This window comes from Vicugna pacos, chromosome 5 (genome assembly GCF_048564905.1).
Source record: "Vicugna pacos chromosome 5, VicPac4, whole genome shotgun sequence".
Classification (NCBI taxonomy): Eukaryota; Metazoa; Chordata; class Mammalia; order Artiodactyla; family Camelidae; genus Vicugna; species Vicugna pacos.
Window position 1 is genome coordinate 34,693,992 of NC_132991.1, and position 15,878 is coordinate 34,709,869.

Below are 15,878 nucleotides of genomic sequence, written 5' to 3' on the forward strand. Positions count from 1 at the left end.
ATGACTTACCTACAAGTTTAGACGTAGTAGGATGGGTGACAACCAGCCTGTTCCTGTAACACAGGTAGGAATGGTCCCCCGTGGTTGAGATCCACAGTAGCTTCTACACTGTGTCTTGTTCTGGTGGCCCAGTCTTGAGACAACTAGTAAAGCAGCAGGTGGCAACCTCTTTGTTCCTCAGAGGAAGATCAGGCCCAGACTGGACAGATATCACACTGAACTGCATAGCGTTTGCTGCTGCTGTGTAGTGGTTGCACCAGGAGTTACTGGTGGGGGTGGGCTGTGCACAGCCAGCTGGGCTGCCTCAGTGAGGGGCCATCACGAGCAGCCTCCCCGTGTGCTCCAAGGCACCCCCGGGCATGAGCCTGCTTGGGGGGTGGTTGGGGAGTAGGATGTCTTCAGCCGGCAGTGAGTCCCATCTCTCAATCACTTGGACTGCTGGTGAGGTTGGGCACTTTTCATAAGTTCTTTGGCCTTTGGTCTTAACCTTCTGTGAGGTCCTGTGCCTGTGTTTTCCTAATTTTCATAATGAGGCATCTGACTGATCTGTAGGAATGCTTAATCCATTCAGGAAACCGGAAATGTATAGGTGTGAGGCCGTATTTAAAACCAGAACTGTCCCAGGGATAGAGTCGAGCATTATGGGGAGGCACAAACACTGATGTGAGGTCATCACGAGGACCCTTGCTCTGTATTCTTTCCCTTCCTACCATTTCTGTTCTGTCCTTGGCTGACCTTCCACGGCACCTCCGCCACCAGGGGCCCACCTGGGGCTGTTCGCCTGGGCACTCATGGCCTTCTAGGGTCTGACCATCCTTTTTGCTTTCCTGACGTTCTAAATCCAGAATCTTGACCCGTTGCAGAGAGGCTGAGCTCCATGAAGGCAGGAGTGATGTGATGTGCTCTTACTGCCTCAGGAATTATTAGTCCTTGTTGATTGAAATGTATGACTTTAGGGTAAGAAACAGGACTGGACAACAACACTGATCTCTGTGCTACACCATATTCTGGTTATCTCTTCCTGTGAAAAAGCAACAATCCCATAACACTTAGTGGTTCCTGAATCTACAATGCTGGCTGGCCGTGTGGGCATGGCTCATCTCTGCTCACACAGCTCTAGCTGGGGTGGCCGGACTCAGTCTGGGGATGCCACTTGCACATGGGTGACCGTTTGTTGCTGGCTGTGTGCTGAGAGCTCATCTGGGACGTCGACCACGCAGAGCTTCCCCCGTGGGTCCCGCCTCGGGGCTGCTTGAGCTTCTTCACAGCGTGGCATCCGGGTTCTGAGGAGTGTTGCAAGGAAGTGGAAGTCACCTGCCCCAGGCCCAGGGCGCCCAGCATCCTTTCTGCTACGTTCTATTGGTCCAAGCTGTCATAGAGCCTGCCCAGATTCCAGGGGGCAAGATATGTAGTCCCCTTCCTCTCAGTGGGTGGAGTTCAAAGGATCTGGGGCCACCTTTAGCCACCACATGCTAACAGACTCCTCCTCCCATGACTTTCCTTTAGCCCTGACGGCCGCTGCAGGACGAGGGAAGCTGGAGGTCTGCGAGCTGCTGCTGGAGCGTGGGGCTGCTGTGTCTCGCACGAACAGGAGAGGGGTCCCCCCACTGTTCTGTGCGGCACGCCAGGGGCATTGGCAGGTACCCAGGGGACCCTGGATGCTTCAGAAGCAATGAGTGGGATAGAGTTCACTATTGCCCATCTCCCCTGCTGGGCCCTGTCTCTTTCATGTTCTTGATTCCTGCTTGTGCTCTTTGGAAAAGGAAGCATTTTTCCCTCTGGTCCTGCACCTTGATTTGGCTGGTTTCTTTTACTGGATGCGACATATTGCTGCTTTCAATTCAAGGCAACAAGGGGTCCTTGTGAGCAGCTCTTCAGTCCTTTACTTCTTCATTTTGTAAACAGTGACCACGTATCTACCCCATGCCTGGCACCAGGTTACACACAGGTACAGAAAAGTGGATCTCACCATGTCCATGATAGGAAGAATTTTCTAGACCTGGGTTTACATCATGGAGTCGCGTCAGGCCTGATTCCTGCCATTTCTGTTGGGAGGAGCTGGGAATGCTCCCCCACCAAGATTTTGGCTTCTCCCCTACCCTCTTTCCAAGCGCCTGGTGCGCCCTGTCCGTTCCCCTCCACCCTCACAGCTCCGCGCGATGCCCCGGCTAAACCCCTCTCCTGGGCTCAGTGCTTCCTGAGCTGTGGGGAAGCTGGGACATGTCTTCAGTGTGTTGAGAACAAGAAGACGGTGGGGCTGTGCCACCTTCTGTTGCTGTTGTGGCGAAAAGACAAGAAGGAGAGAGACTGGACCTCTGGGCAGGGCCGTTCCTGCCGGGATGGTCGTCGTAGGAAGCGCCACGCTGGGATTTCGTCCCCTTTTCGCCATGCACTTTTAACGCGTAATTTTGACTCTCCTCCAAGAATCTTTGCTAAAAACCCCTCACCTTGACGGTCCAGGATCCAGCTGTCCCCCCAGTCCCCAGCCTTGGGAAGCCGATTGCTGAGGACAGAGGGTGGGCGGGCGTCTCCCCTGCAGGAGCGCAGAGCCCGCACCGCACGGGCCCTGACCCGGTGCTCTCCCTGAGGCTGCGCAGCCGCCCCTTGGACCCCACGGTGGCAGTCCTGTCATCGCTTGACTGCTTGGTGTCCCCCCACCCCCAAATTTCTGCCATGTAAGTGCATGCTCTATGGATACAGCATTGAATTGGGCGTTTTAAAAAGAAGATGTATCTGGAAGCAGATTCTGTTCAGAGGAACACAATAGAAAGATTTTACCAGCCCCATGGCTGTTACCGGTAGGAAGCCCTGCCTGGGTAGAGAGCACGTGGTTTAAGGGGCAGTCGGGAACATGTAATTCCTAGTGTTCCTTTCAGATCGTCAGGTTGCTGTTGGACCGCGGCTGTGACGTGAACCTCAGTGACAAGCAGGGCCGGACACCCCTCATGGTGGCTGCCTGTGAAGGGCACTTGAGCACCGTGGAGTTTCTCCTCTCAAAAGGTAGCAGCACTGGCCGCCCCTGCAGGGGATTCCCTTGGATGGAAAAAGAAAAGAGCTTTGGCAGACCCATTTAGGACATTCTGATTCAATTTTTTTTTCAACCTGTTTAGTCTTTTTGTCATGGACATTTTCTAACCTGTGCGCAAGGAGAGGGAATAGGCAGTGGCTCCCACGTACCCGGCGGCTTCAGGTTTCACAGGCCTGCTGCCTGCCGTCCAGGCCGGGCACTTGCAGGTGTGGAAGGGTTTGCCTCGGGCCGGCTCTCCGAGGTCATGGTCTACGCTGGGCTTTTCTTCCAGGTGCTGCCCTTTCTTCTCTGGACAAAGAGGGTCTGTCGGCACTAAGCTGGGCTTGTCTGAAAGGTCACAGGGCCGTGGTCCAGTTCCTGGTTGAGGAAGGAGCCGAGATCGACCAGACAGACAAGAACGGCCGCAGCCCCCTGGACCTGGCCGCCTTCTACGGCGACGCAGAGACCGTAGGTACCGCAGGTGGCTGTGCTCCCACCGGCACCAGGCAGGTGGGAGCCACCCCCACAGGTTTGAGGCTGGCCCGGCATAGCCGTGGTGTCCCTGTGTGCGCTGGGTGGCTTTCATTTTTCTCCAGTTTTCTGGCATGCAGTCTGTTCCGGAACTGGAGTTAAGATTGTAATAGACCCTGTAGAGCTTAAACGTACATGACTGTGCACACACACACATATGTAGTTTTATTTTCTTACAATTCCCATATGAATGGAATTCCTGGATAGATCATTTAAAAGTCACTTTTATATATGTGAGTAGAGCAGTTTCTGTGGCCAGCATGGCTTTTCTTACTGTTCTCTGTTTAATCCAAGTGACAGCTATTCTGTCACTTCAAGTCAGTCTTTGTGCCGTGGTCTCAGACTTGCCACGTTGACAGTCCCAATATTTAATCTCTTTTCTAAACCTTAAAGTGAGTTGTAATACAGTCCAGCTGATCCCAGGTTGCTAATCTTTCGGCTTCTATACCCGGGCTGTGTAGATCTGAGTGTTTCCAAAGTGCTCGTTGTTGTAACCTGCGAATGCACTGGCTGCAGCCATGGCACAAGTCTGCCTCTGAGTAATTGGAGATGAATGGCTGTGTCTCGTATCTGTGGCCAGGGAGAGGGGGTGAGACAGAGACAGATGATGGCGTGCGTGCACCTGCCTCTGGTCTGTGGGTGCATGGACATACGTCCCTCGCCAGAGGCACCCACCTGTCTCCCTCACTGCTGGTATCAAAATCACTTCAGTGGAGCAAGTTGGAGCTATGGATTGCAAGATCCCATTAGGCCAGAGGCATCTAAGATCAGAGTGAAGCTAAGACTGCCTGCTCCTGCCGCGGGATGTGGCATCGGCAGTGTGCAGGGCTCCCGCCCCCGTGCCCCTCAGCGCTTGTGCTCTCCCCTCCGCAGGTGCTGTATCTGGTTGAGAAGGGGGCTGTGATCGAGCACGTGGACCACAGCGGCATGCGGCCCTTGGACAGAGCCATCGGTTGTCGAAACACATCGGTAGTGGTCACTCTGCTGAGAAAAGGAGCCAAATTGGGTCAGTGGATGCCTCAGTGCAACAGTGAGGGGGGGTTAGCTTCAGAGTTTAGAGTATGTTGAGGACGGTACTCCTGCTCCCAGGGTAAGAAGTAAGGTGTCAGGTGTTGGGAGATTTTTTTTCTCCCTCTCTGACTCAGCAAATCACAGCAAATTCAGTGTTTAAAAGGCTCACGTTGTGACTGCCCGTGTGGGCAGCGGCATTGTTGAGGGGGCAGCCCTGCTCCAGCACTGGGGTGTGGGCACCTGGGAGCTGTAGCGCGGAGCAGTTCGGGGAGCTCAGCGGGGAGGGGCTGGGGCTGGGGCTGGTGGGCGAGGAAGCTCACAGATGGTTGTATTGGTGGTTGTGCAAGAGCTGCTGTGGGGTTGGGGGCGGCGGTCAGCTAGTCAGTGGGAAGACAGCGGGCAGCGTCAGCACAGGTTCAGTGAGGAGAAGTTGATGGGATACTGGAGGGTACTGAGGTGGTGGGAGAGCCCCTCTGTGCGGCCGGTTGGAACATGGCAGACCGCTCAGGGCAGGGGAAGAGGACCAGGCAGACGGTTCTGGTTTAGTCTGTCAGCCCTTCGGCCACCAGCAGTCGTGGGGAGGGGACTGTGATGACGATGGTAAGGTGACACTACTGAGCAGCTCACGGCATTAGGAACCGTTGTGAGCAGTTTCAGGTGTTAAGTCCTCACCTGGGCTAGAGGTAGGCACTGATACATCACAGTGCAGCGGAGGGAGCCGGCCGAAGGCGGTGAATAGCTTCCTGAGGTCATGATGAGCACCAGGTCACTGTGCAGTCTGTCCCCGAGCGCCGCTCCCTGCACATGTCCAGAGGAGGCTGAGACAGGAGGTGGCGGCCGCTCCCTCGGCCAGAGAGGAGTGGACACAGGCGGGGCTAGAGCGGTTTGGGAGTGTGGGGCGGAGGCCGGCGTCTCAGGGCGGGTTTGGCGCTGGATGCGCAGCGAGTGCGGGAGACGCTGAGAACACACCCGCATCGTGCCCGGTGCTGCAGGAAACCCAGGACGCTATTTGGCGGCAAAGTCCATAGAAGGGAGGGGTGGCGCGTGGCTGTGCTGATGCCTTTTCGTCCCAGTACTTTTCTGCCAGAGTAACAGTCTGTGCTGGGTGCAGGTCCCCTCTAAGGGCCCCGTTTCCGTTGTTACGTTGTCATCTGGGGGCCTGCAGGACGCACCAGCACTGGCCCTTGCAGCTGGGTCCTCTGCTGTCTGTGGCCTTGGCTGTGGTGGGGCCAAGAAGCACTGAGCTCCTTTTCCTCTGGGACCACTGGCGTGCCTCTGAACGAATGTTTCTTTTGCAGGAAATGCTGCCTGGGCGATGGCTACCTCCAAGCCTGACATTTTGATTATACTTTTACAGAAATTGATGGAGGAGGGAAACGTGATGTACAAAGTAAGTGGTACTGCCCTTTCTGTGCTGTAACGGCCTATAAGCAGCCCCTTAGTTTGGTGTCTCATGGATGTCACTGTGATGTTTGGCTAAGAGAAGTTCTAGGAGGTGCCAGCCTGGCCTTGTGCCCAGGCTTTGGTATTTTAACAGCAGAACTTTCAAGGTACAGAGCCATTCTCTTTGTGCCATTTTGAGAACCATCATTTCTGAACGAATCCTGGCACTGTAACTATGACTTAGGGCCTGAAGCCTTGGTGTGAAGGGAGAGTTGCTTCTGGTTTAACTGGCACATCCTATAGGAAAGTCCTTGGATCCTGGAATCCTGAGACATGGGAAAGGAACATTCAGGAGACATTTTCAGAAGAAAATAATAAAGTCTGCCAAGCCTTGATTATCTTATTTTTAATATCTGTATGCTTCTGAACTTTCAGACTGTTTCTAGACATATTTTTAGTTAAAATAATCAAGTAATATATAATACTCACTCAGGAGATGGAATTAATTTTTTTCCCACTTACCCTTAGAAATGGAAATATAATTTAAAGATCAATAAGTTTGACTTTGAAGTAAAAATTTCAAAATAAGACATCCAGTTTGGTCAGAAGTCAGCAAACTTTCTCTGTCCAGGGCCAGGTAGCAAATATGTTGGGCTTTGCTCTGTGGTCTCTGTCACAGCTGCCCAGCTTTGCTGTTGTGACACAGAGGCAGCCACAGATAACACACAAACAGATAAGCAAGGCCGTGTCCCCATCAGACTATTTATGAAAACTGGTGGCAGGCTGGGTTCAGCCCAGAAGCCATAGTTTGCCAACCCCTGGTTTAGGTAAGTAGATGCCTAGGCCATTTGCATAGATCATTATTCTTTCCAGGTCTGTGATTAGACAGAATTAAAGATTACAAAAAAACAAAAAAATACATTTTGGCCATTTTAATCCTTTTTGCCATGAAGCTGCTGCACTTGCTGTGTTTTAGTTTTTCCTTTTCTTTTTTTAATAATAACAAATAAATAGGCATATAGCAAGACCCAGCAGGGTTCCTGACTTGGAATCAGTTTGAAATTGAGTTCAGAGTGTGTATTGTTGTGGCTTTGAAGTGGTTTTAATATGAACTTGGGTAGGCAATTATGTTAGAAATATCAAGCCATTTTCGGCTGACTTTATACCTGCTGTGCGATGGAACTGATGGAGCAAATGGGTTTCTTTAGCCTTGAAAATGACATGCGGGGCTGTTCTGAGTTTTAAAGCTGGTGCTTTAGTTCCTCGTAAAAGCCAGATGATTATTCTCCAGCCAGCTCTAGATCTATCCACAAGACTCAGCTTGCCTTAGGAACTGCATCGTTTTCCCATCTGATTTCCATTACACTTAAATGCATTAAAGTATCTTTAGATGAGAGATCATTCATGAAATGGTTGTCAAAAATACACAACAGAGGAGATACTCTGATGTATTAAGATCGATGATTATCAATTTGGCCGTTTACAGATCCCTTCCTGTAAACCCGGCTTCTCTCTTACTGTGTGAAGTTCGGGTTGCAGACGCCTGTGCGGACAGCGAGGCCAACAGGTGTCCACACTGGTGTCCATGCCGGTCAGTGTACTGGTTCTAGCCACAGCCCTCGTTCAGCAAGATCCTTATTCATCTCTGGGAAAGCACAGATTTGTCTGATTTTTGAATCCTAGAAGGGGAAGATGAAGGAGGCAGCCCAGAGGTACCAGTACGCCTTAAGGAAGTTTCCTCGGGAAGGATTCGGAGAGGACATGAAACCATTCAGTGAGCTGAGAGTTTCCCTCTATCTCAATCTGTCTCGCTGCCGAAGGAAAACAAATGTAAGTGGTGGCCCCTCAGTCCAGTCCTTGAGCAGTAGAATGTCTTCATGGTGGTGAGGGCCTGCCCTTGCACAGACCAAATACAGGACCTCCCATCTGGTGTGTTTGCACTTTTCTGTGAATCTGGCACACGGGGAGCTGCTTGTCTGGGACTGTCCTTAGATCACTGTCACCACCCACCTCAAGGCTTTGAGAGAATGCACTTGGGGACAGTTTCTCTGCAGATGCAGATGGCTCCTCGACCCCTGCCCAGCTGCACAGTGCCAACATCATCATGAGGGGCCCTTCCCCAGATTCAGAAGGAAAGGTCATTGTAAAGTTGGACACAAATGTGTTAAAATCTGCTTGGTATTTATTAGGTTTGCTCAGAGGGTATGCCAGGAACCAGTTAATTTGTAATTAATAGTAGTTGACTCACAATTAACTTGTAACTAGTAACTAGAGTCATTTCAATACCACTTTATTTCTTCCTTTTTTTTTTTTTATTTAAACTTCTTCCTCCCACCACCAACTCTGTTGACCTGTCTGCTTCTGCGCCCACATGCTCCGACTGCCTTCCTGCTACCGTGGCCACAGCGTCCCTGCCCATCTCTGAGACAGGCACTTCTCGTGTGCGGGGTCCCCTCTGCCTTCACCCCTGGTGCACTGCTGCCACCACCATCCCCTACCGCTCTCTTGAGTCACCAGTTTTTGCTTCTCTGTTGGATTCCTCTCCTAAGAACATTAATGAGCGTTAAGTGTCTCCTAACTTCAAAAACCAGCTTACCGTCCCCTTCTTTCTCCACTTGTGTCTCAATTCGCTGCTAACCTTTAGAACAAAATTCCTATAAAAAGTTGCCTGTAATCATGTTTCAGTGCTGCTTCTGACTCATGTATTTAAATATTATTACCAGGACTTCGGCATGGCAGAAGAATTTGCTTCCAAGGCTCTCGAATTGAAACCAAAGTCCTATGAAGCCTTTTACGCCAGGGCGAGAGCGAAGAGGAGTAGCAGGTACCGTGTGGGGTTAGATACGTGATGGGGGGAGCCTTCTGGTGTTTGTTTCTCTAGTATCAAAGCTGCTGGTTGACTTCAGGGGCTTCTGAGTCATAAGCATCACTCAGTGCCTCCCATCCCTTTTAATACTGAATTGGGAGCTCCTGAGAGGCACAGCCGTGGATATCGTTAGCAGCGGCTTAACTTTTATTTTCTCCGGACATCTCAGTAACTATTCCTGCCCCCACCGCAGTTGACGTTCCCTGTAACGTCCCGTTCCTGAGGAAGCCAGCTAGAGGCTTGAAGAGGTGGGGATGGGGGTGTCGTCTAGGGTTTGAGCTGCAGGTTGGCCTGGTGAGAGGGCTGGAGGAGGTCACACTGAGAGGGTTCTGACGCCCCCTGCTCCGTGCCGGCTCTCGTTCCCAGCCGGGGGTCTTTATAGACACAGCAGGGCCCTGGAGCTGCACAGATCCGGGTTAGAATTCAGTTCTCCCACTTAGCTGAGAACTCTGAGCTGGTTCAGTGGGTCCCGTCCACCACAGTGAGCGTGCAGAACCCACTCAGCTGCCCTCTCTTGTCTTTCCAGAGCTCTGTTAGGAACAGTCACGTTCAGAGCTTGTTCTTACCTGGCTTGTGATCGCATCTTCTGTTTTCACATAAAGGCAGTTTGTGGCCGCTCTGGCCGACTTGCGGGAAGCCGTGAAACTCTGTCCCGCCAACCAGGAGATCAGGAGGCTCCTGGCCCGCGTGGAGGAGGAGTGCAGGCAGCTCCAGAAGACCCAGCAGCAGAAGCAGCAGGGCCCCCCGCCAGCCCCACCTGCCGACTCAGACAACGAAGAGGACGCGCCCACCCCTGGTCTGAATGACCTCATTCACCTGGAGGAGGCAGAAGAGGAAGACTCTTCTCCACAAGAAGAATCCGTTTCCCTCGCTCCCAGGCCCCAGCCATCCTCATCTGCCCCCTCCCCATACATCCGAAACCTTCAAGAAGGGCTGCAGTCCAAAATCAGGCCAGTGTCCCCACAGCATCGGCTGGGAGGCAGCAAGCCCCTGCGGGAGCCTGTGGCACAGCCGGGGCTGGTGGTGCAGCCCACCAAGCAGGCGCAGATCGTGAAAACCAGCCAGCACCTGGGTTCTGGACAGCAGGGCGTGAGACACAGTAGCTCCAAAGTTCAGGTCTCGCCTCAGCATCCCCCTCCGAGTCCCATGCCAGGCAGACTCCCGGCCGCCCCCGCTGCTGGAAGCAGAAGCCAGCATCTGGAGGGAGCAGGAGCTGCTGCTGGCCACTTTGCAGATCGGCTGGGCCCCAGCCACAGTGCCCAGCTGCAGCACAGTGAGAGCGATGCCGCGCATCCCTTACCAGGCAAGGTCAAGACGGCAGAGAGGCTTCTACCTCATGCCGCTGTGGCTGTGGATGTAGGCCCTCTAAACCCAGCGGGGCTGGTGAGCTGCAGCGACATGCGCCACCCAGCTTCCCTCACTGGCTCGGGCTCTTCCACTTCTCCATCGAGCAGCATCAAGATGTCAAGTTCCACCAGTAGTCTGGCTTCAAGCAGCAGTTTTTCAGATGGCTTCAAGGTCCAAGGACCAGATGCTCGAATTAAAGACAAGGTTGGCAGCCAGATTCAGAGTGGCACAGCTGAGCACAGACCGCGCAATACCCCATTCATGGGCATCATGGATAAGACGGCCAGGTTCCAGCAGCAGGGCCATCCTCCCAGCCGCCCCTGGCACTGCCAGGTGCCTGAGGGGCTACTGACCAACACGTCTTCTGCAGCTGGCCTGCAGTCCTCCAGCTCTGAGAAGCCCTCTCTCAAACAAGCAGGAGGATATAGTAGCCAGGCCAAGACCTGTTCTGGTTCTACCCTGGGTGGAGGGGTCCACAATGGGGCACAGGTAAAGGAGCTAGACGAAAAGAAGTGCCAACTTCCAGTCCACTGTCAAGATGGCAGGATCACTAAGACAGTTTCTCATCTGTATCAGGAAAGTATCTCTAAACAGCAGCCTCATATCAGCAGTGAAGCCCACCGGAGTCACCTCCCGTCAGCAAAACCAAAGCGATCATTCATAGAATCAAATGTGTGAGCCTTAAGAGAGACCCATTTGTAGTATTTGGAAAACAGTGTGTTGACTCCTGGTAGTAATTAAGTGGTTTTTCATGACAAATTACATTTTAGCCATATATATTTTTCCCCCTCAGGAGTGGATCAGATGCCATTGGTAAGTTAAAAATGTGGGGTTAGATGTCTCTGATAGACATAAGTCACCAGAAATAAGAATGCTAACCAGAATTGAAAACTACAATTACTTATGCCTATTAAGCTAAAAATTTAAGACAACCAAGCAGACATTAACTCATGCTTTTCTCTTACAAAATTGTTTGGTTTTATCACTTTTCTCCTACTGTTTGCTATGTGGTCAGATCATATTATTTCTTAGAGAATGTTAATGCCTAGTGATAGGTTTAACTCATGACATGATAGCCAGGTGATGTGTTCTGGAAATGATGGAGTTTTCAAGTTACAGTTCCATTGAGTCAGATCTCAATTTATTTATTTATACATACACACACACACACACACACACACACATATACACATACACACACATATATATGTATGTGTACACACACACACACACATATATATACACATACACACATATATATGTATGTGTACACACACATATATATACACATACACATATATATGTATGTGTACACACACACACACACATATATACACATACACACACATATATATACACATACACACATATATATGTATGTGTACACACACATATATATACACATACACATATATATGTATGTGTACACACACACACACACACACATATATACACATACACACACATATATATGTATGTGTACACACACACGCAGTTGACCCCTGAATGACACGGGGGTTAGGAGTGCCCCCTCTGCAGTCAGAAATCCACATCTCACTGTATAGTCAGCCCTCTGAAGGATTCCACATCTTTGTAGTCAACCAACCACAGATCATATAGTACTGTAGTAGTGATTGAAAAAAAAAAAAAGCCGTGTATAAGTTGACCTGCACGGTTCAAACCCTTGTTGTGCAAGGGTCACTGTGTGTGTGTGTGTGTATAAATGAAAGACCTGACTAATTTTTAGCTGAATATAAGTGTGACTGTAAATGTCATATAGCTGGGTTTTTTTTGTTTTTTTTTTTAAGCAAAATACAAGAATATCCAAGTATCATTCCCTTCATAGCAATTCTTTTAAAAAGATTAAACACTGATTTCTGTGTTACGGTTCTCATTAAAAATATTTTTATAGCACCTTTTTTGGAACTATATTCCTGCTTCAAGGTGTTTTTAATATTTGGCAACTGAGTAAGCCATTTGGAATCATGATTGGTGGTCAAGTTGAATTTGGGCTAAAATACTAAGAATATAGCATTCTTGGTGACATATAAATTCTCTCAACTGGTTCCCAAACTGCTTTTAATGATAGCTCTCCTGGAACAAGCTTTCCAAGGTCCCTTAAGGACACTATTTAATTTGGACACTTAAGGTATGGCTGGTTGTTGTTTTCATTTTATTATACAATCGTGACTTTATAGTCACATATTGTACATAGGAAATAGCCAAGTTGTATTCAGACTTGTAAATATAACTATCTCAAGTAGTTAATCTCAAAAAAAAAAAAGTCATATTTGCATGTTCTTTTTTAGGCTTCGTCCATGCTGGTTATTGCACTGAAAGATGTATTATGGCATGCTAGCAGTATACCAGTAACAGCACTTTATTTCATTTATATGTACACCTTTGAGGTGCTACTTAAGTCCAAATTGATGTATTATTCATTTGTAAAGATAAGGTACAGGGATGAACCTTGCTTTAAAGGTATTTTTATATGAAAATGGTGTGCTGTTGGAGGGTGTTAAAATGCTAGTTTGAGAGGGGTGGGAGTGCATTTGTTTTGTATGTTGGGATGTGAAATTTATTTTCTACAATTGGGGAGAAAGAAATTCTATATTTACAGAATGTTTTAAAAATGAATAGTTGTAATGAAGTTCCTGTGAGCATCATTACGGGTTTTTACGAAGAGGAATCATCCAGTGTCATTCTTCAACATTAGTTTCTGAGTGTGTACAGTACTTTGTACAGCTTTATCATTTTTTATAGGCTTTTCATGAGTTTTGCTTATAATGACTATGGCTTATTTATTGTTTATTGTTTTAATATTTGTGGAAGTCCTACTCTTTTGTTACGTAGTTTTGTTTCTGCACAACTACTGTACTTTTCCCTACGGAATAAAGACTATTAATAGAACTTGTTTTGTGTTGAAACAGTGGCTAAGGAGAGAATATCCTGACGCCCGCTGTCTGCCTTGCCTCAATGCTGGGTGCTCTCGTTACCCTACAGAAGTGGAAAGCCTGTTTTTACAGTAATGCTATGAAATGCATATTTAATTTTATTTAATGATTTCAGAACAAGGGTGATGGCTTCTAAAAATACTCAAGGGTCAAAATTAGTCTTTTTGCCTGAAATAAGAAGAATGCAACACTTTGGCAATACACTGAACACAGTGCTAATGTGAAACTGTTCTTCAGCACATTTGTATTATCTTTCAGTTGAAAGTGTGTATTTGTCTTCATACCCACCTATTTCAAAGAGTATGAATAACAGTGAACATTAAACGGTCGTATTGTGGTAAGATCCTGATTTGGAATCTTAAGCCTAAGCAACTTCAGGTTATTGTGTGGTTACTGCTACTACTAGCAAGGCTAAGTAAAGTATTTCCAGGCCCTCCTGAAAGCCAAATATTTAAACTAAGGTAAAAAAACAAAAAAACTGAAGTGGGAGGGGAAGAGTCTATGAATAGATAATTCTTGTTGGATGACTTTTACTGTGAAGCTGCTAGTGTGAGTATTGAGTATTGATAGCATTTATTGTACATTGTGATTTTGATATATTTTTTAATTGAACTATTGTCAGTTTACAATGTGTCCGTTTCTGGTGTACAGCATAGTAGTTCAGTCATACATGTACATATACTCGTTTTCATATTGTTTTTTGTTGTAGGTTATGACAAGATATTGAGTACAGTTCCCTGTGCTATACAGAAGAAACGTTGCTTATCTATTTTATATATAGTACTTAGTATCTGCAAATCTCAAACTCCCAACTGATCCCTTCCCATCCTCCCCTGCCACCCCAGTAACCATAAGTTTGTTCTCTATGTCTATAAGTCTGTTTCTGTTTTATAAATAAGTTTGTCATTTTTTTTTTTTTAGATTCTACATGTAAGTGATATATGGTATTTTTCTTTTTCTGGCTTACTTAACTTAGAATTGACAATCTCCAGACATGGTCCATCCATGTTGCTGCAGATGGCATTTTTTATGGCTGAGTAGTATTCCATTATAGAAACATACAACTACTTTATCTGGTCATCTGTCAATAGACATTTAGGTTGTTTCCATGTCTTGGCTATTATAAATAGTGCTGCTGTGAACATTGAGGTGCATGTATCTTTTCAAATTCAGTTTCCCTCTGGATATATGCCCAGGAGTGGATTGCTGGATCATACATATGGTAAGTCTATTTTTAGTTTTTTGAGTAATCATCATACTGTTTTCCATAATGGCTACACCAAACTACATTCCTACCAAGAGTGTAGGAGGGTTCACTTTTCTCCACACCCTCTGCAGCGTTTGTGGACTTTTGAATGATGGCCATTCTGACTGGTGTGAGGTGATACTTCATTGTAGTTTTGATTTGCATTTCTCTGATAATTAGTGATATTGAGCATTTTTTCTTGTGCCTATTGACCATTTGTTTGTCTTCATTGGAGAATCTGCCCATTTTTGGATTGGGTTGTTTGTTTTTTATGATGAAGTTTTTTGAGCTGTTTGTATATTCTGGAAATTAAGCCCTTATCAGTCTCATCTTTTGCAAATATTTGCTTAGTAAAGATATTTGGTCCAGTTACCCCAGGAAGTGCAGCCTCCTTGGGAAGCTTCTTGTCATCGCAGCGGGCAGGCAAGGGTGCTCTGGCCTAGTCCTGCACTGACGGTGGGGCCTGGAGAATGCAGTGGGCCGGTGGTGTCCCTTCCTCTGGATGGTTCTGGATTTGGTTTGTCTAGTTTTTTGTTTGCTTGTATTTGTGGGGAGAAGGCATTGTTTGGCTCTGGGTTTGTTTCTATGTAAAAACAGAAGCATTTCACTTTGGTAGATTACTGGCATCTTATTTTCAGCCATTTAATTTAACAAGAAGCTATTCCTCGTGACACAGAAAAGAAAATCACCTTCTTTAACACATTTAACAAATAACCAATCTTTTATTGTGTTTTCTATCAATGACTTCAATGATTTTTAGTAATTTTTATGTGAAAACCAGCCAGCCTCCTTTGGAAAATAAGTATTATTTTATAGAAACAAAAGATATCTGGTCCAATGGCTGGGCTCTACCAGTTTTAAAAAGCCTTTTGTTAGCATACTTTTTCTATAGAATACAATAGATAAACACCTTCTGGAACATGTTCCCAACATTTTTTGGTCCTCATGAGTAAGAATGTGAGATGTATGTGTAGTATGAAAAACAGAATACTCTTCTAGAATCAGATTGTGAATCCTAGCTGTGACCCAAAGGAAATAAAATTCAGTAATACGTTAGAATGACAGAAATTTTACAAAGCAGCAATTACAAAGAGCAGGTACTTGGGGATTTCTGTGATGGCTGGGCTTCCACCTTTCTGTGAACATACAGCATATTAGCTATAGTTTACAGAACATTGGAAAAGACTGACTGAATATGTAGACCAATGTACAACTACATTGCTTTTCCCCTTCTATTTCTGTGTTTTCAAACTTGAGAACAGCGAGGGTTTGGGGGTAAACACGGAGTCTTGGTCCCTGGCTGCCCTTAGAGTTTATTTCTAGCAGGCTTTCTCACTAATGGCTTCCATTCCAGTGAACAGCTTGTGACAGGAATGGAGAGTCAACACAACCTCACCTTCCTGAAGTTGAAGTTTTCTTCCGAGTGAATGCTTAGCAGGGTGTTGTATTAGCTACTGGTCTATTGTGTAAAAATATACACTCGCCTAGCTAAGAATATTATGTGGGAACTTTTAAGAATTCTGAACTCTATAA

The 15,878-nt window shown here is 47.3% G+C and overlaps 1 protein-coding gene across 9 annotated transcripts in view; it reads left to right on the plus strand.

Moving 5' to 3' along the window:
• The window catches only part of TANC1 (tetratricopeptide repeat, ankyrin repeat and coiled-coil containing 1), a 207,195-nt gene extending 195,796 nt beyond the window's left edge, over positions 1-11,399 (plus strand). For all 9 annotated transcript variants that reach the window (XM_072961020.1, XM_072961024.1, XM_072961023.1 and 6 more), the window contains 8 exons: positions 1,507-1,640; positions 2,877-3,000; positions 3,300-3,475; positions 4,412-4,544; positions 5,848-5,939; positions 7,616-7,762; positions 8,656-8,756; positions 9,401-11,399. In XM_072961020.1, coding sequence (XP_072817121.1) covers positions 1,507-1,640; positions 2,877-3,000; positions 3,300-3,475; positions 4,412-4,544; positions 5,848-5,939; positions 7,616-7,762; positions 8,656-8,756; positions 9,401-10,823 — 2,330 coding nt within the window. In that variant the 3' untranslated portion in view covers positions 10,824-11,399. The remainder of the gene's footprint in view (positions 1-1,506; positions 1,641-2,876; positions 3,001-3,299; positions 3,476-4,411; positions 4,545-5,847; positions 5,940-7,615; positions 7,763-8,655; positions 8,757-9,400) is intronic.
• The last annotated feature ends 4,479 nt before the right edge of the window (positions 11,400-15,878 follow it).